The sequence below is a fragment of the Ranitomeya variabilis genome, chromosome 3 (genome assembly GCF_051348905.1).
Source record: "Ranitomeya variabilis isolate aRanVar5 chromosome 3, aRanVar5.hap1, whole genome shotgun sequence".
Lineage (NCBI taxonomy): Eukaryota > Metazoa > Chordata > Amphibia > Anura > Dendrobatidae > Ranitomeya > Ranitomeya variabilis.
Genome location: NC_135234.1, coordinates 755,638,097 through 755,664,621, shown reverse-complemented (window position 1 = coordinate 755,664,621; position 26,525 = coordinate 755,638,097). Strand labels below are relative to the sequence as shown.

General features: G+C 45.0%; 1 protein-coding gene across 1 annotated transcript; it reads right to left on the bottom strand.

Moving 5' to 3' along the window:
* Nucleotides 1–6,756: 6,756 nt before the first annotated feature.
* FAM181B (family with sequence similarity 181 member B) lies at nucleotides 6,757–9,519 on the bottom strand. Its single transcript, XM_077299853.1, has one exon. The coding sequence runs from the start codon at nucleotides 8,724–8,726 to the stop codon at nucleotides 7,722–7,724; it is 1,005 nt and encodes a 334-aa protein (XP_077155968.1). The 5' UTR covers nucleotides 8,727–9,519; the 3' UTR covers nucleotides 6,757–7,721.
* Nucleotides 9,520–26,525: the final 17,006 nt, after the last annotated feature.

Below are 26,525 nucleotides of genomic sequence, written 5' to 3'. Positions count from 1 at the left end.
GAGGATTCCAGAATTCGCGGCAGACTGTGCCCGTCACTGATTGGTCGAGGCAACCTTTATGACATCATCGTTGCCATGGCAACCATTATGACATCTACTTCGATACTGTGCCCGTCGCTGATTGGTCGAGGCGAATTCGTGGCAGACTGTGCCCGTCGCTGATTGGTCGAGGCAACCTTTATGACATCATCGTCGCCATGGCAACCATTATGACATCTACGTCAATACTGTGCCCGTCGCTGATTGGTCGAGGCCTGGCGGCCTCGACCAATCAGAGACGCGGGATTTCCAGGACAGACAGACAGAAAGACAGACAGACAGACAGACAGACGGAAAAACCCTTAGACAATTATATATATAGATAAGGCTGCAATGAAAAGAAAAACATTTAAAAAAAAAATAACCAAAATGCTTTAAAAACTATTCAAAACTGCTTCAGGAAGCAAAAATCTTGTGAAAAAAATAAAAACTCCGCAAACAAGGAACATTTCATAAAACAGTTTCCACTACAAAACTCATTGCTCATAAGAACCTCCGTGTGAACAAAGTTTTTTTTGCGTTTTTTGAGGAGTTCAAAACCTCTCATAATTAGGGGGGTTTTGGAAGAATTTTTTTATTGAAGAGGATTTGGGGTATGTGCACTGGGAGTCTTTTTTTTCAGAGATTTCAGAGCAGAAACTAAGCAGAAGGAGTTTTGAGATTTGGAGAGTTTCCATTCAGTTTCTGCAACAAAAAAATCTGTGTGCACATTCCTTTGAACGGATTTGGAAGTTTTTTGGGGGTTTTTTGCAGCCTTTTGATTGGACAGTCCCTAATTTCTTGACCGGATCTTACAGCCTAACCTTGGGTTATTTAGCACTCACAATATAAAATTAGTCATATATGAGCTTATCAGATGTTAGAACTGCAGCCAAACCTTTGTAATTATGTAGTTTTCATTTATTTAGGTAAAAAATTACTAACTTAAAAAAAAATGTCTGCCACAACTTACTTAAAAAAAAAAATTAAAAAAAAAATCGCCAAACTGATGTGACTTTACAATATATAATGTTTTGGGTAAAAGTACTCTATGATATACCCATAAGATTCCTAAGGATCAACCTACTCCAAAAAGGTGACCTCAGGGCATATATAGTTGTCAGATTGTGAGCACTATTCAGACTGTTTCCATTTTATAAACTGATGTCGTTTATCTGAGATATGTCGATCTTTCAGTATTGGTTGGGTCTGCCCACTAATCCTAATAATGGAGGAGCCACAGCACTAACTTAGTGCCCCTTGTAAGTATGGTCGGGAGAATCGATGTGCAGGGAAAAGCAGCAAGAGGTCAACATCTGGAGAGACTTGCCATGTGCACAGCAAACTGATGGAAATCTTGTCCATGTGTATCCCCTCTTTTTTAAGCCATCTCTGTTCCCACCTACCCAAGACAGCAAGGCACAAAAAAAATACCTACAACCGCTGATTTTAGAAGGATTTGTCAGATACTAAGAAAGAGATTTTCTAACTTTTCTCGGAGGTTTGTCCATGTTTTCAGAATCTCATGGACATTCTGGGAGAATTGGCCAATCATGAAGTAATGTCAGAACCCTGTGATAAGCCATCACTTTGTGCCGTGGGAATCAACCTTCGGGAAAAGTCAGACAGCCATATACTCTACTCCTCTACTCCTCCTTGCTCAGGCCTCATCTGGAAGACTGTGTCCAGTTCTTGGCTCCACATTTTAAAAAAGACATTAAAAAACTGGAGCAAGTTCAGAGAAGAGTTACCAGAATAGTGAGTGGACTGCAAACTATGTCCTACAAGGAACGGTTAAAGGATTTGGGAATGTTTAGCTTGCAAGAAAGAAGACCGAAAGGAGACTTAATGGCTGTCTACAAATATCTGAAGGGCTGTCACAGTTTAGAGGGATCATCATTATTCTCATTTGTACATGGAAACACGAGAAGCAATGGGATGAAACTGAAAGGGAGAAGATACAGATTAGACATTAGAAAAAAAAATTTGACAGTGAGTGTGATCAATGAGTGGAACAGGCTGCAACGAGAGGTGGTGAGTTCTCTTCCAATGGAAGTCTTCAAACTGAGGCTGGACAGACATCTGTCTGAGATGGTTTAGTGAATCCTGCATTGAGCAGGGGGTTGGACACGACGGAAGTGAATAGAATTTGTCACAAATTTCACCCAAAAATTGGAAGAATGTTTGGTTTTTTTTTTGTGATTCAATTTTCTCGAATCTAAGTAGCTGGAGCGCCCCCAGACGCAGGGCCACGGGGTACTCGGTACCGGGCCTCTCTGTCTCGGTCCTGGGGTTGTCATGGTGGCTAGACCCGGTCCGTGACCCTGCTAAGGGGCGTCCAATGAAAGGTGTGATGATGGTGCGTGGTGCAAGTCGCGATGAATAACGAGGACACAGGGTTGCAGTCTCTTTACCTCTTTACTGAAGGCTTCGGGATCCGCAATCCAGAGTACGGTTAACTGGGCTGTCTGAGACCGGCCAGTCCGAAGGCACATCCAGAGTTCCCTTTGCAGGTGGAAATCTGTGCCTACCTTCTAGCGCCTGTGTGTTGTAGTCCTTCCCTGCTGAGCACCATGGGATAGTCCTCACAACTGTTGTGTCTGTTTCTGTTCTTTCTCTCCGTCCCCCAGATGATATGGCTAGGACGCACCCGTATGACGGGTAGGCCTGGAGTTATTCTGGGACCCTAGAGTCGCCCCTCTCCCACAATTGCCTCTTATGTCTGCTTAGGTGTTTTAGGTGAGACAGCCAACCTATAATTAACTGTCCTGCCGCTGTTTGAAGTAATGCTTGGAGCCCAATACTTACTCGGCCTTCCGGCCACTGGCTACGCGCCTCAGTAGGATGTTGCCACGATCTTAAGGCACGACTCCTACTGGTTCTATTCGCCTTTGTGCTGTGATCTCGTTTCTCACTTCTCCACAATAAACCTCGCTTCTTATCCTTTCTTAAGATACCGCCGCAATGAAGTGCAGGCGCGGCTCCGTAACGATCTGTCCTGTTCGCTAGGCCACTGTCAGGATCCCACCCCTGACAGAGACCCCCCTGAATCTTCCCCGCAACACCCTCTGCCACAGGATGTTGCCTGGCAAAACCCAGTCAGCTTCTTCCTAACTTCCTATCCAGCCCCCAGTTTTACCAGAGTGTGAGGAGTGGCCTAATACATAGAACCCTTTGCTCCCCCTGGTGGCCAGAGTGTGAAGTGTAATGTGTGACTATGATACCTGGTCAGGTGAACTCCTTAAGTGCCATCAGACGTACCATCACTCCCCTTAGCGGCGGAGCAACAGTACTGCAACGACCTGGACTCTGGGGCGCTGCATAGCCATCCAGGAAAGGACTGAAAAATAAAAATATTATATTATACTCACCTCGCCGCTGACCTGTCCTGCCACCTCATCCTCCACTGGCTCCCTTGATCTGGTCCCGGTTTTCTCCTCTTCAGTCGTCATTCTCCTGTACCTCCAGCAATGACTAGACCGAATGCAACGTCATGATTTCGTATGAGGCCTAGTCATGAAGTGAGGGCAAGGTCATAACGATCGCTGTTGTAGAAGGTGCAACCGAGTCCACGCCCATGCTGGAGAGGGCCCGGAGACTCCAGTGCTTCTTTTTGCTGGATGGGCATCTGAGGACGCACATCCAGCTGAAGTGAATTGCAGTGCAGGGACCCTGCACTGCAGGCATTGGCATCGCATGGCAGTGATATCAAGCATTGCCACAGCAGGCACGCCAGTGTAAGCGGTCTGCCTCTGCGACTGCTACTGAAGAGGACACCACACGTCGTGGGAGCAGCGGACGGTGAGAAGAATGTTTTTTTATTATTATGGTGAGGCAGAACAGAGGACAAATGTCAGAACAGGACCAAGTATAGGGACATGTATACCAGGATGGGAGACATGTATACCAGAATGACAGATATATATACCAGAAAGGGACCCAGGTTGGGGACATATATATACTCAAGATAGAGGGTATATACCAGAAAGTGGCCCGGGATGGGGGGCATATATACCAGAAAGGGGGACATGTATACTAGATTTGGAGTCGTGTATATGCAGCGCCCCAGAGTCCTGGTCGTTGCAGTACCACTAAGGGGAGCTATGGTACGTCCGATGGCACTGAAGGAGTTCATCTGACCAGGTATCACAGACACCAATACATTTCACAGCCGGGCCTCCAGGGGGAGCTAAGGGTTCTATTCATTAGGCCACTCCTCACATACTGGTAAAACTGGGGGTCAGGCAGGAAGTTAGGGAGAAAGCTGACTGGGTTGGAACCAGGCAACACCTTGTGGCAGAGGGTGTTGTGGGGGAAGATTCGGTAGGGCCCCTGTCAGGGGTGGGATCCTGACAGAGGCTTGGCATCGGGACAGAACGTAACGGGACCGTGCCTGCTCAGTATAGCGGCGGTGCCCAAGAAAGGAATAGAAGCGAGATATATTGTGCTGAGTGAAAAACGAGATCAAAGCAAGAAGGAGAATACCAGTAGGAGTCGTGCTGTAAGACCGAGGCAACGTCCTACTGAGGCGCACAACCGGCGGCCGGAACGCCGAGGAAGTATTACTATATACAGCTTCAGGCAATACTTCAAACCAACGGCAGGACAGTCAGTCAAAGGCGGGCTGTCTCACCTATATCACCTATGCAGTCTTGGGGGGCAACTTGTGGAGAGGGGCGACTCTAGGGTCCCGGAAGAGCTCCGAGCCTACCCGTCATACGGGTGCCGTCCTAACCGTAACATCAGGGAGGGACGGAGGATTAGCAGAACATCATCTAATCGAGTTGTGAGGGAACTTAAGAAACGGACACAACAGTTGTGGGGACTTTTCGTAAGCACAGCAGGGAAGGACCACAACACATAGCGCTAGCAGGTAGGCACAGATTTCCACCTGCAAGGAGAACTCTGGAGGTGCCATTGGACCGGCCGGACTTGCGCAGCCTGGTGAACCGTATTCCGGACGGAGGACTCAGAGATCTTCAGTAAAGAGGTAAAGAGACTGCAACCTGGTGTCCTCGTCATTTACTGCGACCGGCACTACACCGCACCACTACTACCATCCACATCTAGCATTTACTGTACGCCCCTCAGCAGGGTCACGGACCGGGCCTAGCCACCGTGACAACCCCAGAGCAGAGACTCAAGAGGCCCGGTACCGGGTACCCCTCGGCCCTGCGGCAGTGGGGGGGCGCTGCATATACCTGGAAGGGGAACATGTATACCAGAAAGAGGCCCAGGATTATGGACATATTTTCCAGGAACGAACCATGATAAAGGACATATGAACCAGGGTGGGGGATATATACCAGGAAAGGGGACATAAACACCAGGATGGGGGAAAAATATACCAGAAAGTGGCCCAGGATGGGGGAGATATATACCAGAAAGGGGGACATTTATACTAGGATAGGAGACAAATATACCAGAAAAGGGGACATATATATATATCAGAAATGGGTACATGTATACCAGGATGAGGGAAATATATATATGAAAGGAGCCCGGGTTGGGAGACATACAGTATACACCAGGATTGGGATATATATACCAAAAAGGGGCCCAGGATAGGGAAATGAACACCAGGATGGGGGACATGTATACAAGGATGGCCCCAGGATGGGAGACATATATACTGGGATGGGTGATATATATACCAGAAAGGGACTCAGGTTGGGGGACATATAGATATCAAGATGGGGGACATATATAACAGAAAGTGGCCTGGGATGGGGGGCATATATACCAGAAAGGGGGACATGTATACTAGATTTGGAGTCCTGTATACCTGGAAGGGGGACATACATACCTGAAAGAGGCCCAGGATAGGGGACATATTTACCAGGAACACATCATGCTAACGGACATATACACCAGGATGGGGGACAATTATACCAGAAAGTGGCCCAGGATGGGGGAGATATATACCAGAAAGGGGGACATCTATACTAGGATAGGAGACAAATTTACCAGATAAGGGGACATATATACCAGAAAGAAGGACATATATAACACAAAGGGGACATGTATACCAGTATGGGGGAAATATATATATATGAAATGGGCCCAGGTTGGGAGACATATATTCCAGGATGGGTATATATACCAAAAAGGGGCCCTGGATAGGGACATGTACATCAGGATGGGGGACATGTATACCAGAATGGGGGACATGTATACCAGGATGGGGAAATATAAATATGAAATTGGCCCAGGTTGAGAGACATATATACCAGGATGGGTATATATACCAAAAAGGGGCCCAGGATAGGGACATGTACATCAGGATGGGGGACATGTATACCAGGATAGGGGACATATACTGGGATGGGGGATATATATACCAGAAAGGGACCCAGGTTGGGAGACATATATACCAGGATGGGGGACATATATACAAGAAAGGGGCCCAGGATAGGGACATGTACACCATATAAACCAGAAATTTGCCCGGGATGCACTCTCACTGGCAATGTTAAATTAACACTGCATCACTTTCCTTTTGCGTCCCAATCACTGACTCCATCAAGAATTTTAAAATTTGTTGCATCCTGGCAAAAAAGTTTTGGTTTTGTTTTTTTTAATCTTCATAAGTTTCCTTGGGCAGGGGGGGTTGTTAAAATGTATGATATACCTCAGTAAAATTTAACCTTTTTTTATAGGGTCATGATTATATAGACACAAAAAATGAAAACAATATTTTGAAAAGGACCACGACCGACGCAACATTTTTTTAAAATTTTACTTTTAAAAGTTAGGTCATGATTACATAAATGCAAGAAATGCAATGAATATTCTGACGAGGCCAAAATACATTTTTTTTTTTTTTTAGCAGGGGCACGGTTTACATAAATGCAAATAGGTTTATTAAAGCCCCACGATGACGAATGTGCGGGGCCAATATTTTGTGACCACTAAGTTCTTTTTGAGAAATAATGAGCACAAAACAACTTTTTGAAACAAAAAGAAAAACTCAAATTTATATTAATGGCTCCCAGTGGAATTTTTTTTTTCCAATGTGAACATGCAAAAAAAAAAACTTAATGATCACAAGTTTTGTTTTAACAACCAATACATAGACACACAAGACAATGCAGTTTCTTTAATACGCCTCCGCAAATGAAACAGGTGGTCATTATACAGTTAATAAAAGAGGGTCCCGGGGTAATCTGAAGTTCATCAATAAAGAAAAAAATAAAAAAAATGTATTCGGGGTAGGGTCAAACGTTCAGAGAAGATGGAAAGGCAACGACACTTAAAGGGACCGCAGATGGGTGAATATAGATTGTCACAAAAAAAAAAAAAAAACATAAAAATTCTACTGGACACAGATAAACAAAAAAAATCTCGGTGCTAATCTTTTTTTTATTGCATAAGAATTTTTGCATTGTTCATAAAAATTTTACAAGAACAAAAAAATTGTTAGCGTAAACCAAAAGGGATATTTTGACACAAGGGCAGATATGGCTTTCAGTAGTATATTATATTGTCCATTGACAGATTAAAATAGCTTATTACATTAAGAATTTTTGAGAAAAATAAAAAAGCTGAATGTCAATATTATAAATGTTGAGTGTTATTCTGACAGGGTCAGGGTTTTTTTTTTAGGTCGTCACTACGTTGCATCTGAGTGAGTTTATTGCACAGCTCTGTCTGTTATAGAGTTCTTCGAAAAAGTTTTGGAAAACTTTTACAAAACTTTTTGTTTACAAAACAGAGTACCCAATTCTGTTGTATCCTGAACCGCAGTCATAGAACATTTGGGGTAAGGAGCACTCGGGGTAGCAGGGGTTAAACGGTGTTATACTGGGACAGTTGTCCTCCATAGAAGCTGGGATGGTAACGGGGTCTGTGCTGGTTGAATAGACGGGGACTGGCACTGGAATACATTTCAAACTTTCATTCAAGTTTGGGCTGCAAGTTCCCACGGGACTCTTTTTAATTGGATTACATGGACTCCAGGGGTCGGAATAAAGGAGCCCATTTAGTAAGTGATGGGGCTCATAAATGGAATGTTCTGCCGGAACGTCTTGGTGTATCTTTACTGAGGCTCCCTGAATGATCTCTTGCTCTGAGATCATGTTGTTGTAATCATGGCCCAATAGGTCAAAAAATTCAACAGTTTCTTGGTTACCTTTATCCAAGTCCTTTAATGTCACCACTCCAGAACTGGTAAGAAGTCCTGATGAAGAATAAGCAGGCTCGGTGAAGAAAGATGGTGGCAAGTTCCGGTTTCTCAAGGGCACTTTTTTGCATTTTTCCCCACGAATCTCCTTGACGTTATCAAAAAGAGCAGCCAAGCTCTTGCTCTGCAAGTTTGACTGGGCATTGTCCCTCTTTGGAGGAGGCTTACAGTGATAATTTTGGGGGCTGTTGCCACTGGTGGGAGATGTGCCTTGACCTTTCGGAGAACCTTGACTTGTCACTCCATTACTGATCATACCCGTGCATCTTTTAATCTGTTTTTGAAGGTACTTTCGATGGTTGACCTTTCTCTTTGACTTCACTGGCTTGTCCAGGGCAAGTTTTATGTTACTGGAAGCCGTATTAATAAAACTAAGAAGATCCTTACTTGATTCCTTATAGTCTCCACTTTCTACGGCTCCCAGGAAGTCAACTCCTTCGTGATAGCTTTTCTCAAAGTCCACGGCTGATCCCGAGAAATATAAGGGCAGAAAATGATGATTCATAATCTCAGCTTGGACAGCCATCCCGACAAGATGATTCGTTCTGTCTATCGAGAGTCAAAAATACCAATCCCGGAAGAAGACATCTGTAGACCGGTTGCCTTGAAAATCATATCCAGACGGTAAGATCAGATCAGTAGATCCCAGCGGAGATTTCTAAATTCTTTTAATCGTTGGCCAATTTGTAGCATTCAAGATTTTTCAAAAAGTTGAACTTCATCATTAAAAAAAGCAAAAAATTGCCAAAAGCTCAGAAGGTAAAGACGTGTATGAGATGAGTTTGAGAGAGAGATGCAGCTAGCGTCAGGCTTTCAGCTGCTTCTCGGTTTAATTTGTTCTCACCAGAAATACACATCCTGAAAAGAATGGGAGGGTCGGATAAGTAGGAGGTCTGCAAGCCTTAATGGTATCAGCTTTCACTAAATCTGTGGGCTGGGAATGATACATCATGCAAGGTCTGGAATAAAGACTGCACTGTGCTCGCCTCTCCTCCAGCCACAAAACAAAGTGCAATCCCCTGTTTCCATTCAAGCCTGGAATAACATAAATACTCCTGTTGTCTTAACTTTTTTTTCTTCTTCTCTGGCATTGACCTTTTTGTTTTTGTTTTCTTGTTTTTTTGCTTTTATTTTGTTAAATGCAACCACTTAAAGGTGAACTGATGTCATTCCTTTTTATAATTGTTTTATTTGTTCTATTATATGTATGCATTTTGAAGAATTAATGTAAAAATGGGCATAAACCGAGGATTATCTATCCATCCATTTAAAAGCAAAATAGTAAAACGATTGTTTCCTAGATAAATATAGACGGATAGATAGATGACTATGATCTCTCCTTCAAACCACATATCCAAGCCCTTTTCACTTCCTGCCGACTCCAACTCATAAATATTTCCCGGATTGGCACATTCCTCAACCAAGAATCTGCAAAAACCCCTAGTCCATGCCCTCATCATCTCCCGCCTCTACTACTGCAACCTCCTGCTCTGTGGCCTCCCCTCTAACACTCTTGCACCCCACCAATCTATCCTAAATTCTGCTGCCCGATTAACCCACCTGTCCCCCGCTATTCCCCGGCCTCTTCCCTCTGTCAATCCCTGCACTGGCTCCCCATTACCCAGAGACTCCAGTACAAAACCCTAACCATGACATACAAAGCCATCCATAACCTGTCTCCTCCATACATCTGTGACCTTGTCTCCTGGTACTTACCTGCACACAACCTCCGATCCTCACAAGATCTCCTTCTCTATTCGCCTCTTATCTCCTCTTCCCACAATCGTATACAAAACTTCTCCCATGTATCCACCATACTCTGGAACTCTCTACCCCAACATATCAGACTCTCACCTTCCGTGGAAACCTTCAAAAGGAACCTGAAGACCCACCTCTTCCGACAAGCCTACAACCTGCAGTAACCACCTATAGACCAAACCTCTGCATGACCAGCTCTACCCCCGCCTACTGTATCCTCACCCATCCCTTGTAGATTGTGAGTCCTCGCGGGCAGGATTCTCTCTCCTCCTGTACCAGGCGGTGACTCGTGTTGTTCAAGGTACTGTACTTGTTTTTTTATTATTTACACCCCTTTTCACATGTAAAGCGCCATGGAATAAATGGCGCTATACTAATAAATAATATTAATAATAATAGAGAGATATAGATGAAATATAGATATGGGATAGAATTCTTGTTTCATCTTCCTTTCCATCACAGGATTTGCAGCTCTCGGAAGTGAAGTCCCTATAGAGCCTTTATAATGCACTAATTCCATTATATCCTTACGTCTCCATGAATGGGAATCCTGTGTCCGCCTAGAAGGTCAGGCATAAAGAGTTGTGATGTCAGGACAGGGAGGCCCAGGAGTTAAGACCTTCTTTTCTCACTGAAGTGGATAATCCCATTTCGCGGATTCAGGAAACATTACATGGCCATTTGAACACACTATAGAGGAAGGGAAAATGGGCCGGTATGTGGCTAAGGGGTTAATGAGGCAGTGGAGAAGAGAATCCTAAATGGGTCAAATATCCGGAAGAATTGCAGAAAGATCCAAGAACAGCTGAATTCTACTATTGAGGGGTAAATTAATCCAAGTAAACAGCTTAAAGAGCTCGGCCGCTATTATTACCTCCTAGAAATAGGGATCGCCCCCCACAATGCCCCAGCATGCACTGGGGAGGGCCTCATTCACTTGTATTTAGGGGCCATTTACATAATATAGGTAGGGACAACAGATTTACAAGGGAGCATGACTGCACTGAGCCCGTGCGGCTGCTTACAGAACGGTGTAGCAGTTGAATATAAAGTTGAATAAGTAAAAAAAAATCTTTTTGGAATCTCAAAAATGTTTTGAAAATTTTTTAAAGAATGCCTATGCCTGGAGACCTCAGTATTAATAATGACTTATTGTGGAGGTAGTTTGGTGAATAAGACCACACTGTTAAACACTCTTTTGTATCTTCCACTTTAAAAAAAAAGAAAAGGTCAACATATTTTGCGTGGAAAAAATTGGGAAAATCCAGCAGCCGGAAAAGTAAGAAAACATCACATTTATTAGTAGATTAAAGCATAAAAAAGAAAAATTAAAAAAAACATGATAGTATAACAGTCAACGCGCTAACATTTTTTGCCCCTTTATGGAAACACAAATTAAAATGATTCTGGGCCTTCATAAGTATTACATTTTATACCTGGAAGACTGACCACATGGGTATTAGGACAAGCACCAAGGCCCACTGGGTGAGTCCACTTCCCCTTCCTTTTGAAGGCTTCCCTAGCCTGTCTATTAATGCATTAGTGAAAAATAACAAAATATATATAAAAAAATGTATAACATGTGACATCCACCAGACAATCTCCCCTTATTAAAGAGTAACTTTTATAATTTATTTTTTCATAAATCAATATTACTCATGAATATAAGAAACTTTGTGATATATCTGTTATACTTTGCGGGCTCACATGGAGAGGTAGATCCTCTAAGCTAGGGACTCGACATCTCCAACAGATAATAGTAGGAGATGTAACCTTTGAACTAGGCTCTGACCCCTCCAGGGTCTTTGTGCACCCCTCAGACATGGACTTGTGCCCCTTCTTTTGGGTCTCCCAGTAATGTGACCTCATATTCTCTTGATTGCTCAGGGAGTTCTCCGTAGCCAAGTATCTTCCCACAAGGCTCACTAGGCCATCTGTGTTTTGGGGATCTCGTTGGCAACCAAGCTTTGCATGGATTTTCGTAGTGAGTGGAAAAATAGCTCCACTACCACTCTTTTCACCATTTGTGCTGAAGAGCAGGTCTCAGGTTGCAGCCATTTTCGCAGCAGATGTAACCCTTCGAAAATCTGGGATCGGGGACGTTTGTCCCTTTGATATCACCAGAGGTGCTGCCGTTCTGCCCAGACTGCCAAGGTGATGCCTACACATGCCATAATCTCCTCCTTCAGCTTGCCTTACTCTTTGACATCCTGCAGGATAAGGTCATAGTACTCTTTCTGCGGTCCCCAGTAAGGCATGGAGCTAGGACATCTGCCCATTGTTCTGGGGGCAGTTTCTCTTTGTCTGCCATCTTCTCAAAAACAGTCAGGAAAGCTTCGATGTCATCCTCCAGAGTCATCTTCTGTAAGGCCTCCCGTACAGTTCACCTCACCCGGATACCTTAACTTTTAGGCTATGTGCACACGTCAGGATTCTTTGGAGAAATTTCCTGAACAAAACTGGAAGTTTTCCGCAGGAAATCCATGTGCGGTTTTTGTGCTATTTTTTGTGCGTTTTTCTCGCATTTTTTGCTCGTTTTTTGTGTGGATTTTTTGCATTTTTTTCCAGAGCTTCCCAATGCATTAAAAAGCGGGAAATCCACGAAAAATCCGCAAAGTTAATGAACATGCTGCGTTTTTTACCGCAATGCACAACATGTGCATAAAAATTGCGGATTGCATTCTATTAATAGGATGCTTAATGGATGCATTTTTTTTGCTGTTTTATCACGTTTTTATAGCAAAAAAATGCAAAAAATCTGGAACGTGTGCACACAGCCTTACTGGCGGGTGGTCCCATCTTCCCGGCCCAGAAGGTTTCTGTCAGGAAAGCCATCTGCTGATGCTGCTGTTGTAACTGCTGCTACAACTCCTGCTACTGCTGCTGAAACTGCTGGATCAAAAGTTTGTTAGTCTCCTGTTGGGTCTGCTGTTGCTTTACAAATTGCTAAACATTTATCGAGATAAAATAAAGCGGTGTCAGTACTCGCATTCCCGGGGCTCTTATGCGATTGTTTTGACACGTGAGCCCGATCCCCAATCAGCGCTGGCGTCACTGTGTCCGCCTTCGGACAAATCGAACATCAAGATGAAGTGACAGAGCAGCCGCAGCCCTGACTTCCTCTTGATGTGGAGCAGCGCCAGCATGAGAGGCGAGTATAATCTTTTTTTATTTTTCATCAAGGCCAAACGTCAGGTATGAAAAGGGGTTGTCCAAGTAGTGGACAACTTCTTTAACAAGTTCCTCCATGTTTTCATGCTGTGTTTGCAATGCTGTTGCTGCCTTTAATGAGGACATTCATTTTTTACACTGCAATCACCTCTGCTCTCTGGTACTTCACACCCGAATTACATCCACCAATGGTAGGGGTTCAGTTTTTCTGGTAGGCATTAGGCCTTAGGTAGCATTCACACAGACAGTGCAGATTTGGTCCAAACACATGCAGTTTTTATTGCTTTCCACAGATTACACAGCACCAAAACAAGCTCCAAAACAAAAATCCCTAGCCTTGTCCAGGTGCTAACTAAACAGAACTGACCCTGGCTACTCATACACGGCTGAGCTAGAGCCAGCTCGGTCACAACCACTGATGCTTGCAGTTCTCTGCACACGGCCTGTGCTGACTCTTCTCAGAGAGGGATTCTGACTTGTCTCTCTCTTTAGCTCCAAGACACATCCAGTCTGGTCAGCTTCCCGGAACTGATTGCATAAAGTGAAAACCTAGCCTGGTTATATGCAGGGCTAGCCAGGTGATCTAATCAGAACCTGCAGAGCTAGGATTTAACCCTAGTCTACCTGGCTTTGTTACATTATATATCTATCCATCTCATATCTATATATTCTCATTTCTATCTGTGTATCTAAGTACAAAAAACAGGCATCACACTATAAGAATATCAAAAAAGTGAACAAACTTTTAATTTGCCATATATTTAAAAAAGAAACGTTTCAGATCCAAAGAGCCTTTGTCAAGCTTGCTAAAGGCTTTATGGAGCTGAAACGTTACTTTTTTGCTGCCTTATGTTTTGTGCGCCTCATCTTTTTTTGGGGGGGTTATCCATCCATCCAGCTGTTCTTGCATAAATTTAAGGATTTATTATACAGGAAAACTGGAGCTGTTGCCACCAATCAGATTCCAGCTCTTGTTTTTAGAGGCCCTTTGAAGAAATTTAATTGGCTGCTTTAGGCCAAGGGTTCACAAACAGGACACCCTATAGGTAAGGTTAGAAATGTAGCCACTATTATGGTGTAAGGTTGTGTAATCCAGTACAGAAGGGGGCTGATGTGTGTTTCCCATTCTGCGTACTCTTCGTGACCCTCGGGCCAATTTCCCACGCCTTTGTTTGGGTTCACATGACCCAAAAAGAAAAGGGATGAAACAAATCATGACCAGACGCCTCTTTCCGGGGATGACATAGTTTGTTTTTATGATATGTATGCCATAAGGGGCATTTATTCCTGGTTGAGTGTTTTTCTAATTTTTTTTTTCATTTTTTAGATAATATAAAGTTGCCCCACAAATAAGTAAAAACAAAGCGAATAAATGGTTTTAACAACTTGGCTTCAATTAGGGTTTACACATGGAAAAAGAACATTTTACTTTAGATTCATTTGTAATTTTTTAGGAGTTTTTTTCGATTTTTGGAAAATTTTCTGTTCCTAAAAAAAGGTTTGTTTTTGTTTAGGAAACTCCTCTGGGAACATTCCATGAAATAAATAAGTGTCAGCGCTCCAGCGCCATGGTCTCATTTCCCAATGGCATCTTAATCTGATGACGGTGAAGTGAGATTTCTTGCACATTCTAGTATCAGTGGGAATTTCTGCCCTTCCCTGACAAGTATTATGGGTCGGCTTTGACATACAGCCCTGCAGAGCCTAAATAGGGCTCCATTCTTTCCCAGCCCTGAATGAGAGCTTTGTGCCAGCGATTCATTAAACTGCTCTGCACAGAACTTCCTAAATAGGCCTCAATAATGAACAGTCGATTTAACTGGAAAAGCTGCTCGAGTTGTAAAATTTAAAGGAAATAAAGTCCAACCCCCCCAACACACACAAAAATAAAAACTGCCAGAAAGAAAATTTGACAACAAAATGTTTATTTTCTAAAATACTTAGTAAAAATTGGAATCCGGAACTCCATTAAATGCAATTTATTTACTCGAAGAACTGGGTATAAACAGAGTTTTTGACGTTTCGGTCTCATAGACCTTCATCAAATAGATATTGGGAATGTTGAGCAATACAAGAGGTTCATCAAGGTGATGGGAACAATATGGCAAAATACAGAGAGGTGCAGTATTATTATTAGTGATGAGTGAATATACTCGTTACTCGAGATTTCTCGAGCATGCTCGGGGGTCCTCCGAGTATTTTTTAGCCAGGTGGAGAATTGGTCAATAAAAGACATGCCCGGAGATTTAGTTTTTGTTGCCGCAGCTGAATGATTTACATCTGTAGACTGTGAGCCCTTGCGGGCAGGGTCCTCTCTCCTCCTGTACTTGTGTGTGCCTTGTTTTACTCATGTTTATTGTTCTTGTCTATATTTGCCCCGTTCACATGTAAAGCGCCATGGAATAAATGGCGCTATAAAAATAATAATAATAAAAGCAGTGGTCGGGCCCGGAGGTCGGTATATGACGGCCACTTGGAGGTTGGAGGGAGAGTAGATGCGGACAGAGTGGACTTCAAAAGAGGGGAGGATAAGGGAGGGTAGAGGTGTGATTGGGTTAAAGGTGCAGTTTGAAGAAAGAAGAAGACCCACTCCTCCACCTCTACCATGTCAGTATGTGAGTGCGAGGGAGATAGCAGCACAGTATGTGAGCACGGCAGAGAGAGCAGCACAGTATGTGAGATCGGGGGAGAGAGCATCGCATTATGTGAGTGTGAAGGAGAAAGCAGCACAGTATGTGAGTGTGACGGAGATAGCAGCACAGTATGTGAGATCGGGGGAGAGAGCATCGCATTATGTGAGTGTGAAGGAGAAAGCAGCACAGTATGTGAGTGTGACGGAGATAGCAGCACAGTATGTGAGATCGGGGGAGAGAGCATCGCATTATGTGAGTGTGAAGGAGAAAGCAGCACAGTATGTGAGTGTGAAAGAGATAGCAGCACAGTATGTGGGTGCGGGGGAGATAGCATCGCATTATGTGAGTGTGAAGGAGAGAGTAGTGCAGTATGTGAGATTGGGGGAGATAGCAGTGTAGTATGTGTGTGGCGCCTCAGGGTCCTGGTCATCGCAGTAACATTGCTTTCCTCATGGGTAGAGTGATGTTACGCTTGGAAGCGATGAAGGATATCTTTTATCAGGTAACCACCATACACACAACATGTTCACACTCCAGGCCACAAGGGGGAGCTCTTGATCATATTTCTAGGTGACTCCCCTATATATATTGTGGTTTGGAGGGAAAGTGAGGAGAGTTTCAGTCAGAAAGTGCCAGGAAGCAGACTGGAGCAGTCTGAGGCAGGAAGAGCGTATGAGGAGCCGTGCAGCCACGAGCAAGTGCTGCAGCTCCTGGATAGAGACACAGAAGGAAAGGACATCGTTCAGTGAGAGTGAAGGAGAGCGAGGCACAGGCGAGGACACCAGGGGGAGGACAGCAGCGAGCGGACTGTCTCCCTGGCAAAGCGCAGATAACCGGTAGCCGGCACACCGAGGTTGTAAGGGACTCTGAGAATTACAGCAGAGACCGGCAGGACAGCTGAACTGCAAGTTACCTGTCCGCCACACACACCGGAAGACACAGTAACACATAGAGCCCGGGGCGTGCTAGAGTCCCTGTAAAAAGGCTCGAGTTACCTGTCATACAGGTATTGTCCTATCCTATATGGGGGACAGAGAGAAGAACTGTGAGGACCTTATCTGAAGCCATAGGCAGTAAGGAACTACAACACCACCGTGCTAGTGGAAGGCTTTTAACTCCACCTGGTAAAGGGGACTCTGGATTCGCTTCCAAGCCGGCCGAACCCTGCCTGCCCTGTGATCTGGTACCCTGGACTGTGGCTGCCTGAAGTCTTCAGTAAACCAGGTAAAGAGACTGCAAACCTGTGTCCTCGTTCTTTACTGCACCAGTCACCATCTTCCATCTACACAGCGGGAGCCCTGGGGATACACTTCATCTGTGAGAAGTTATATCATCTAGCTGCCATAACATCACCCCAGAGGACCCCTTAAAGCAGCGTCGGTCCCCATTGACCGAATACCACAGGTGGCGTCACGAACATAAACTTTATTCAATTATCCCTTTTACATGGGCGCCCAGGGCCACGTACCATGTCGCCACCGTGACATCCCCCTGTGAACATCGGACTCGGTACCGGGTACCCCACGGCTCTGGCGGGTGACTCATCTTTGCACGGGGAGAGAGCAGCGCAGTATGGGGGAGATATCAGCATAGCATGCGAGCACAGGGGAGAGACTAGCTCAGCATGCGAGCACAAGGGATTGAGCAGTGCAGTATGTGACCACAGAGGAGAGAGCAGAGCAGTATGTGAGCGCAGGGAGAGCGCAGTGCAGTGTGTGAGCGTGGGGGCGAGAGCAGCACAGTATGTGAGTGCGGGGAGAGAGCAGTGCAGTATGTGAGCATGGGGGAGAAATCAGAGCAGTATGTGAGCGTGGGGGAGAGAGCAGCACAGTATGTGAGCACTGGGGAGAGAGCAGCACAGTATGTGAGTGTGGGGAGAGCGCAGTGCAGTTTGTGAGCGTGGGGAGAGCGCAGTGCAGTGTGTGAGCGTGGGGGAGAGAGCAGCACAGTATGTGAGTGCGGGGAGAGAGCAGTGCAGTATGTGAGCGTGGGGGAGAGAGCAGCGCAGTATGTGAGCACTGGGGAGAGCAGCACAGTATGTGAGTGCGGGAGAGAGACCAGCGCATTATGTGAGTGCGGAGGAGAGAGCCGCGCAGTATGTGAGCGTGGGGGAAAGAGCAGCACAGTATGTGAGCGCGGAGGAGAGAACAGCACAGTAAGTGAGCACTGTGGAGAGAGCAGCACAGTATGTGAGCGTGGGGGAGAGAGCAGTGCAGTATGAGAGCACAGGGGAGATAGCGCAGTATGTGAGCACTATGAAGAGAGCACTCACAGTATGTGAGCGTAGGGGAGAGCAGCGCAGTATGTGAAGCCATGCCATAGACTTCGAGAGTGAGAACTATGATATGTCATCAACTTCCATAGGCCCCAACCAGGATATGCTCCCATCCATTATTTGTACAGTCCCTATTACTGATGAGCGAGTGTGCTTGTTACTCGAGATTTCCGAGCATGCTCGGGTGATCTCCGAGTATCTGGGGTGTGCTCGTGTTTTATGTTTGTGTACCTGCAGCTGCATGATTTGTGGCTGCTAGACAACCTGAATACATGGGGGGATTCCCTAACAAACAGGCAACCCCCACATGTATTCAGGCTGTCTAGCAGCCACAAATCATGCACCTGAAGAACACAAACATAAAACAGGAGCATGCCCCAGATATTCGGAAGAACACCCGAGCATGCTTGTAAATCTCGAGTAACGAGCACACTCGCTCAATACTAGTCCCTACCCATCAACCCAACAGTCCCTAGTCCCTATTCTACACTTGCTTTGGCAAAACTAATGTGTATTTAGTCCTCCCAATAATACTTATTTGAATGAGATAGATAGATAGATAGATAGATAGATAGATAGATAGATAGATAGATAGATAGATAGATAGATAGATAGATAGATAAAGAAATAGAAAAGCAGCAGTAGCACCAGGATAAGGTAGGTGCAGTACCTCCCTGGCTTAGACCAAAACATCAAGATAAAAAGTAATAAATAGAGGCAGCACACCAAGCAATATGACAATATGGAGACTACTTATGGTAGGGAAATGAACATTCAATTCATGGGCAACATGTTTGGTGGACATTCCTGCAGTCAGCATGCCAGCATTGCTCAAAACTTGTGAGGCCACATATTTGGCAGTGTGGTATCTCCGTGACAGGCCTCATATATCTGCATGCTCCAAGTTTTGGCATTTTAGGCGGCAGGTAGGGTTGAGCGACTTTCATTTTTTTAAGATCGAGTAGGGTTTTGGGAAACCCGATTTTGTCCAGAGTCGAGTCGAGTGCAGTCGGCCGATTATCGCTAAAAGTCGGGGATCGACCGAAACACGAAACCCAATGCAAGTCAATGGGGAAGCATAGTCGGCAGTGAGTGGAGGCCAGGAAAACACCTACAGTGCCCATTTTAATGCCAAAAACATCCATTCTTGTTTCTGAAGCTTGCCAATCTTAATTAACTGTATAATAATAGTTGGGCATAGGGAATTGGGGGTCATTTGGCAAAAGTTGTGGGGGGAGTAGGGCTGGCTCAAGTTTTTCGTGGGCCCAGGAAATGCAGACTACGTCACGGCGGTGTTGCAGGGAAAGGTAAGTATTTAAACGTTGCAAGTGCTGTGATCCTGAGCAAGCAGGGGGGGGCCCACTCGTTCGCATTGGCACTGGCACAGGGCCCCTCAAAGTACGGCGGTGTGTTTGCATGGCGGGGGCGCCTCCCACCAGCAGCGACACTTTTGCGTACTCTGAGGGGCCCTGTGCCAGTGACGTCGCCAACGAGTATGCCCCCCCACCTGATGAAGGAACCTGCACTTTCATCTGCACCTTCCTCTTTGTCCCTGTGTAAGGTGGTATAACATGCGGGAAGGGGAACCTTACTTTCAGCAGGGTCAGATTCTGGCTGTGTAGAGTACAAGGGGAATGTAGTGGTCTAGGTCAATGTACCAGCAGACTCATTTAGCAGTGGCTGGGCAATGGGCAGGATGAGGAGGAAACAGATATAGGGCCAAAGAATAAAGTAGGCTAAATGCAGTTCAAAATTGGTAACAGGACTAAACAGGCGGCATTGCTTTGTTCAGTGGAGTAGCAAACCCAAGAGCAGCAGACACTGTTTCAAGGGCCTAACCACACTAGTAGGCCAAATGCAGTTTAATATCTGATAGTATAGGGCGAAAGCCAGAATGTGGAAGCTCAGCTTTGTTCAGTTGAGGACAACACCAGGGAGGGGCAGACACCTTTAGTAGGCCGGAAAAGCCTATTGCATTTTTTTACAATGGTAATTTGGAGCAGAAGGTTGAAGCTCAGCTTTATTTAGTTGAGGGCAACACCAGGGAGGGGCAGAAGCCGTTAGTAGGCCCTAACCACCATTTTGTTTTTTAAAAACCACTTAATGAGAGCCGGAAGGTTGAAGCTCAGCTTTATTCAGTTGAGGACAACACCAGGCAGGGGCACACAGACAGACACCTTTAGTAGGCCGGAAAAGCCTATTGCATTTTTTAAAATGGTAATTTGGAGCAGAAGGTTGAAGCTCAGCTTTATTTAGTTGAGGACAACACCAGGCAGGGGCACACAGACAGACACCTTTAGTAGGCCGGAAAAGCCTATTGCATTTTTTAAAATGGTAATTTGGAGCAGAAGGTTGAAGCTCAGCTTTATTTAGTTGAGGGCAACACCAGGGAGGGGCAGAAGCCGTTAGTAGGCCCTAACCACCATTTTGTTTTTTAAAAACCACTTAATGAGAGCCGGAAGGTTGAAGCTCAGCTTTATTCAGTTGAGGACAACACCAGGCAGGGGCACACAGACAGACACCTTTAGTAGGCCGGAAAAGCCTATTGCATTTTTTAAAATGGTAATTTGGAGCAGAAGGTTGAAGCTCAGCTTTATTTAGTTGAGGGCAACACCAGGGAGGGGCAGAAGCCGTTAGTAGGCCCTAACCACCATTTTGTTTTTTAAAAACCACTTAATGAGAGCCGGAAGGTTGAAGCTCAGCTTTATTCAGTTGAGGACAACACCAGGCAGGGGCACACAGACAGACACCTTTAGTAGGCCGGAAAAGCCTATTGCATTTTTTAAAATGGTAATTTGGAGCAGAAGGTTGAAGCTCAGCTTTATTTAGTTGAGGGCAACACCAGGGAGGGGCAGAAGCCGTTAGTAGGCCCTAACCACCATTTTGTTTTTTAAAAACCACTTAATGAGAGCCGGAAGGTTGAAGCTCAGCTTTATTCAGTTGAGGACAACACCAGGCAGGGGCACACAGACAGACACCTTTAGTAGGCCGGAAAAGCCTATTGCATTTTTTAAAATGGTAATTTGGAGCAGAAGGTTGAAGCTCAGCTTTATTTAGTTGAGGGCAACACCAGGGAGGGGCAGAAGCCGTTAGTAGGCCCTAACCACCATTTTGTTTTTTAAAAACCACTTAATGAGAGCCGGAAGGTTGAAGCTCAGCTTTATTCAGTTGAGGACAACACCAGGCAGGGGCACACAGACAGACACCTTTAGTAGGCCGGAAAAGCCTATTGCATTTTTTAAAATGGTAATTTGGAGCAGAAGGTTGAAGCTCAGCTTTATTTAGTTGAGGACAACACCAGGCAGGGGCACACAGACAGACACCTTTAGTAGGCCGGAAAAGCCTATTGCATTTTTTAAAATGGTAATTTGGAGCAGAAGGTTGAAGCTCAGCTTTATTTAGTTGAGGACAACACCAGGCAGGGGCACACAGACAGACACCTTTAGTAGGCCGGAAAAGCCTATTGCATTTTTTAAAATGGTAATTTGGAGCAGAAGGTTGAAGCTCAGCTTCATTTAGTTGAGGGCAACACCAGGGAGGGGCAGAAGCCGTTAGTAGGCCCTAACCACCATTTTGTTTTTTAAAAACCACTTAATGAGAGCCGGAAGGTTGAAGCTCAGCTTTATTCAGTTGAGGACAACACCAGGCAGGGGCACACAGACAGACACCTTTAGTAGGCCGGAAAAGCCTATTGCATTTTTTAAAATGGTAATTTGGAGCAGAAGGTTGAAGCTCAGCTTTATTTAGTTGAGGACAACACCAGGCAGGGGCACACAGACAGACACCTTTAGTAGGCCGGAAAAGCCTATTGCATTTTTTAAAATGGTAATTTGGAGCAGAAGGTTAAAGCTCAGCTTTATTTAGTTGAGGGCAACACCAGGGAGGGGCAGAAGCCGTTAGTAGGCCCTAACCACCATTTTGTTTTTTAAAAACCACTTAATGAGAGCCGGAAGGTTGAAGCTCAGCTTTATTCAGTTGAGGACAACACCAGGCAGGGGCACACAGACAGACACCTTTAGTAGGCCGGAAAAGCCTATTGCATTTTTTAAAATGGTAATTTGGAGCAGAAGGTTGAAGCTCAGCTTTATTTAGTTGAGGGCAACACCAGGGAGGGGCAGAAGCCGTTAGTAGGCCCTAACCACCATTTTGTTTTTTAAAAACCACTTAATGAGAGCCGGAAGGTTGAAGCTCAGCTTTATTCAGTTGAGGACAACACCAGGCAGGGGCACACAGACAGACACCTTTAGTAGGCCGGAAAAGCCTATTGCATTTTTTAAAATGGTAATTTGGAGCAGAAGGTTGAAGCTCAGCTTTATTTAGTTGAGGGCAACACCAGGGAGGGGCAGAAGCCGTTAGTAGGCCCTAACCACCATTTTGTTTTTTAAAAACCACTTAATGAGAGCCGGAAGGTTGAAGCTCAGCTTTATTCAGTTGAGGACAACACCAGGCAGGGGCACACAGACAGACACCTTTAGTAGGCCGGAAAAGCCTATTGCATTTTTTAAAATGGTAATTTGGAGCAGAAGGTTGAAGCTCAGCTTTATTTAGTTGAGGACAACACCAGGCAGGGGCACACAGACAGACACCTTTAGTAGGCCGGAAAAGCCTATTGCATTTTTTAAAATGGTAATTTGGAGCAGAAGGTTGAAGCTCAGCTTTATTTAGTTGAGGACAACACCAGGCAGGGGCACACAGACAGACACCTTTAGTAGGCCGGAAAAGCCTATTGCATTTTTTAAAATGGTAATTTGGAGCAGAAGGTTGAAGCTCAGCTTTATTTAGTTGAGGGCAACACCAGGGAGGGGCAGAAGCCGTTAGTAGGCCCTAACCACCATTTTGTTTTTTAAAAACCACTTAATGAGAGCCGGAAGGTTGAAGCTCAGCTTTATTCAGTTGAGGACAACACCAGGCAGGGGCACACAGACAGACACCTTTAGTAGGCCGGAAAAGCCTATTGCATTTTTTAAAATGGTAATTTGGAGCAGAAGGTTGAAGCTCAGCTTTATTTAGTTGAGGACAACACCAGGGAGGGGCAGAAGCCGTTAGTAGGCCCTAACCACCATTTTGTTTTTTAAAAACCACTTAATGAGAGCCGGAAGGTTGAAGCTCAGCTTTATTCAGTTGAGGACAACACCAGGCAGGGGCACACAGACAGACACCTTTAGTAGGCCGGAAAAGCCTATTGCATTTTTTAAAATGGTAATTTGGAGCAGAAGGTTGAAGCTCAGCTTTATTTAGTTGAGGGCAACACCAGGGAGGGGCAGAAGCCGTTAGTAGGCCCTAACCACCATTTTGTTTTTTAAAAACCACTTAATGAGAGCCGGAAGGTTGAAGCTCAGCTTTATTCAGTTGAGGACAACACCAGGCAGGGGCACACAGACAGACACCTTTAGTAGGCCGGAAAAGCCTATTGCATTTTTTAAAATGGTAATTTGGAGCAGAAGGTTGAAGCTCAGCTTTATTTAGTTGAGGGCAACACCAGGGAGGGGCAGAAGCCGTTAGTAGGCCCTAACCACCATTTTGTTTTTTAAAAACCACTTAATGAGAGCCGGAAGGTTGAAGCTCAGCTTTATTCAGTTGAGGACAACACCAGGCAGGGGCACACAGACAGACACCTTTGGTAGGCCGGAAAAGCCTATTGCATTTTTTAAAATGGTAATTTGGAGCAGAAGGTTGAAGCTCAGCTTTATTTAGTTGAGGGCAACACCAGGGAGGGGCAGAAGCCGTTAGTAGGCCCTAACCACCATTTTGTTTTTTAAAAACCACTTAATGAGAGCCGGAAGGTTGAAGCTCAGCTTTATTCAGTTGAGGACAACACCAGGCAGGGGCACACAGACAGACACCTTTAGTAGGCCGGAAAAGCCTATTGCATTTTTTAAAATGGTAATTTGGAGCAGAAGGTTGAAGCTCAGCTTTATTTAGTTGAGGGCAACACCAGGGAGGGGCAGAAGCCGTTAGTAGGCCCTAACCACCATTTTGTTTTTTAAAAACCACTTAATGAGAGCCGGAAGGTTGAAGCTCAGCTTTATTCAGTTGAGGACAACACCAGGCAGGGGCACACAGACAGACACCTTTAGTAGGCCGGAAAAGCCTATTGCATTTTTTAAAATGGTAATTTGGAGCAGAAGGTTGAAGCTCAGCTTTATTTAGTTGAGGGCAACACCAGGGAGGGGCAGAAGCCGTTAGTAGGCCCTAACCACCATTTTGTTTTTTAAAAACCACTTAATGAGAGCCGGAAGGTTGAAGCTCAGCTTTATTCAGTTGAGGACAACACCAGGCAGGGGCACACAGACAGACACCTTTGGTAGGCCGGAAAAGCCTATTGCATTTTTTAAAATGGTAATTTGGAGCAGAAGGTTGAAGCTCAGCTTTATTTAGTTGAGGACAACACCAGGCAGGGGCACACAGACAGACACCTTTAGTAGGCCGGAAAAGCCTATTGCATTTTTTAAAATGGTAATTTGGAGCAGAAGGTTAAAGCTCAGCTTTATTTAGTTGAGGGCAACACCAGGGAGGGGCAGAAGCCGTTAGTAGGCCCTAACCACCATTTTGTTTTTTAAAAACCACTTAATGAGAGCCGGAAGGTTGAAGCTCAGCTTTATTCAGTTGAGGACAACACCAGGCAGGGGCACACAGACAGACACCTTTAGTAGGCCGGAAAAGCCTATTGCATTTTTTAAAATGGTAATTTGGAGCAGAAGGTTGAAGCTCAGCTTTATTTAGTTGAGGGCAACACCAGGGAGGGGCAGAAGCCGTTAGTAGGCCCTAACCACCATTTTGTTTTTTAAAAACCACTTAATGAGAGCCGGAAGGTTGAAGCTCAGCTTTATTCAGTTGAGGACAACACCAGGCAGGGGCACACAGACAGACACCTTTAGTAGGCCGGAAAAGCCTATTGCATTTTTTAAAATGGTAATTTGGAGCAGAAGGTTGAAGCTCAGCTTTATTTAGTTGAGGGCAACACCAGGGAGGGGCAGAAGCCGTTAGTAGGCCCTAACCACCATTTTGTTTTTTAAAAACCACTTAATGAGAGCCGGAAGGTTGAAGCTCAGCTTTATTCAGTTGAGGACAACACCAGGCAGGGGCACACAGACAGACACCTTTAGTAGGCCGGAAAAGCCTATTGCATTTTTTAAAATGGTAATTTGGAGCAGAAGGTTGAAGCTCAGCTTTATTTAGTTGAGGACAACACCAGGCAGGGGCACACAGACAGACACCTTTAGTAGGCCGGAAAAGCCTATTGCATTTTTTAAAATGGTAATTTGGAGCAGAAGGTTAAAGCTCAGCTTTATTTAGTTGAGGGCAACACCAGGGAGGGGCAGAAGCCGTTAGTAGGCCCTAACCACCATTTTGTTTTTTAAAAACCACTTAATGAGAGCCGGAAGGTTGAAGCTCAGCTTTATTCAGTTGAGGACAACACCAGGCAGGGGCACACAGACAGACACCTTTAGTAGGCCGGAAAAGCCTATTGCATTTTTTAAAATGGTAATTTGGAGCAGAAGGTTGAAGCTCAGCTTTATTTAGTTGAGGGCAACACCAGGGAGGGGCAGAAGCCGTTAGTAGGCCCTAACCACCATTTTGTTTTTTAAAAACCACTTAATGAGAGCCGGAAGGTTGAAGCTCAGCTTTATTCAGTTGAGGACAACACCAGGCAGGGGCACACAGACAGACACCTTTAGTAGGCCGGAAAAGCCTATTGCATTTTTTAAAATGGTAATTTGGAGCAGAAGGTTGAAGCTCAGCTTTATTTAGTTGAGGACAACACCAGGCAGGGGCACACAGACAGACACCTTTAGTAGGCCGGAAAAGCCTATTGCATTTTTTAAAATGGTAATTTGGAGCAGAAGGTTGAAGCTCAGCTTTATTTAGTTGAGGGCAACACCAGGGAGGGGCAGAAGCCGTTAGTAGGCCCTAACCACCATTTTGTTTTTTAAAAACCACTTAATGAGAGCCGGAAGGTTGAAGCTCAGCTTTATTCAGTTGAGGACAACACCAGGCAGGGGCACACAGACAGACACCTTTAGTAGGCCGGAAAAGCCTATTGCATTTTTTAAAATGGTAATTTGGAGCAGAAGGTTGAAGCTCAGCTTTATTTAGTTGAGGGCAACACCAGGGAGGGGCAGAAGCCGTTAGTAGGCCCTAACCACCATTTTGTTTTTTAAAAACCACTTAATGAGAGCCGGAAGGTTGAAGCTCAGCTTTATTCAGTTGAGGACAACACCAGGCAGGGGCACACAGACAGACACCTTTAGTAGGCCGGAAAAGCCTATTGGTGTGGTCAGTGGAGGAGTATTGCAATTAGGGGCTGCAGACAGGCTATCAAAGGCCTAAAATAACAAACAGTAGGCAGTCATGGCAGTTTTACATCAGTTACATGGATACACAGGCAGGCAGCATTGTGGTCAGTGGAGGAGTATTGCAAGTAGGGGCCGCAGACAGGCTATCAAAGGCCTAAAATAACAAACAGTAGGCAGTCATGGCAGTTTTA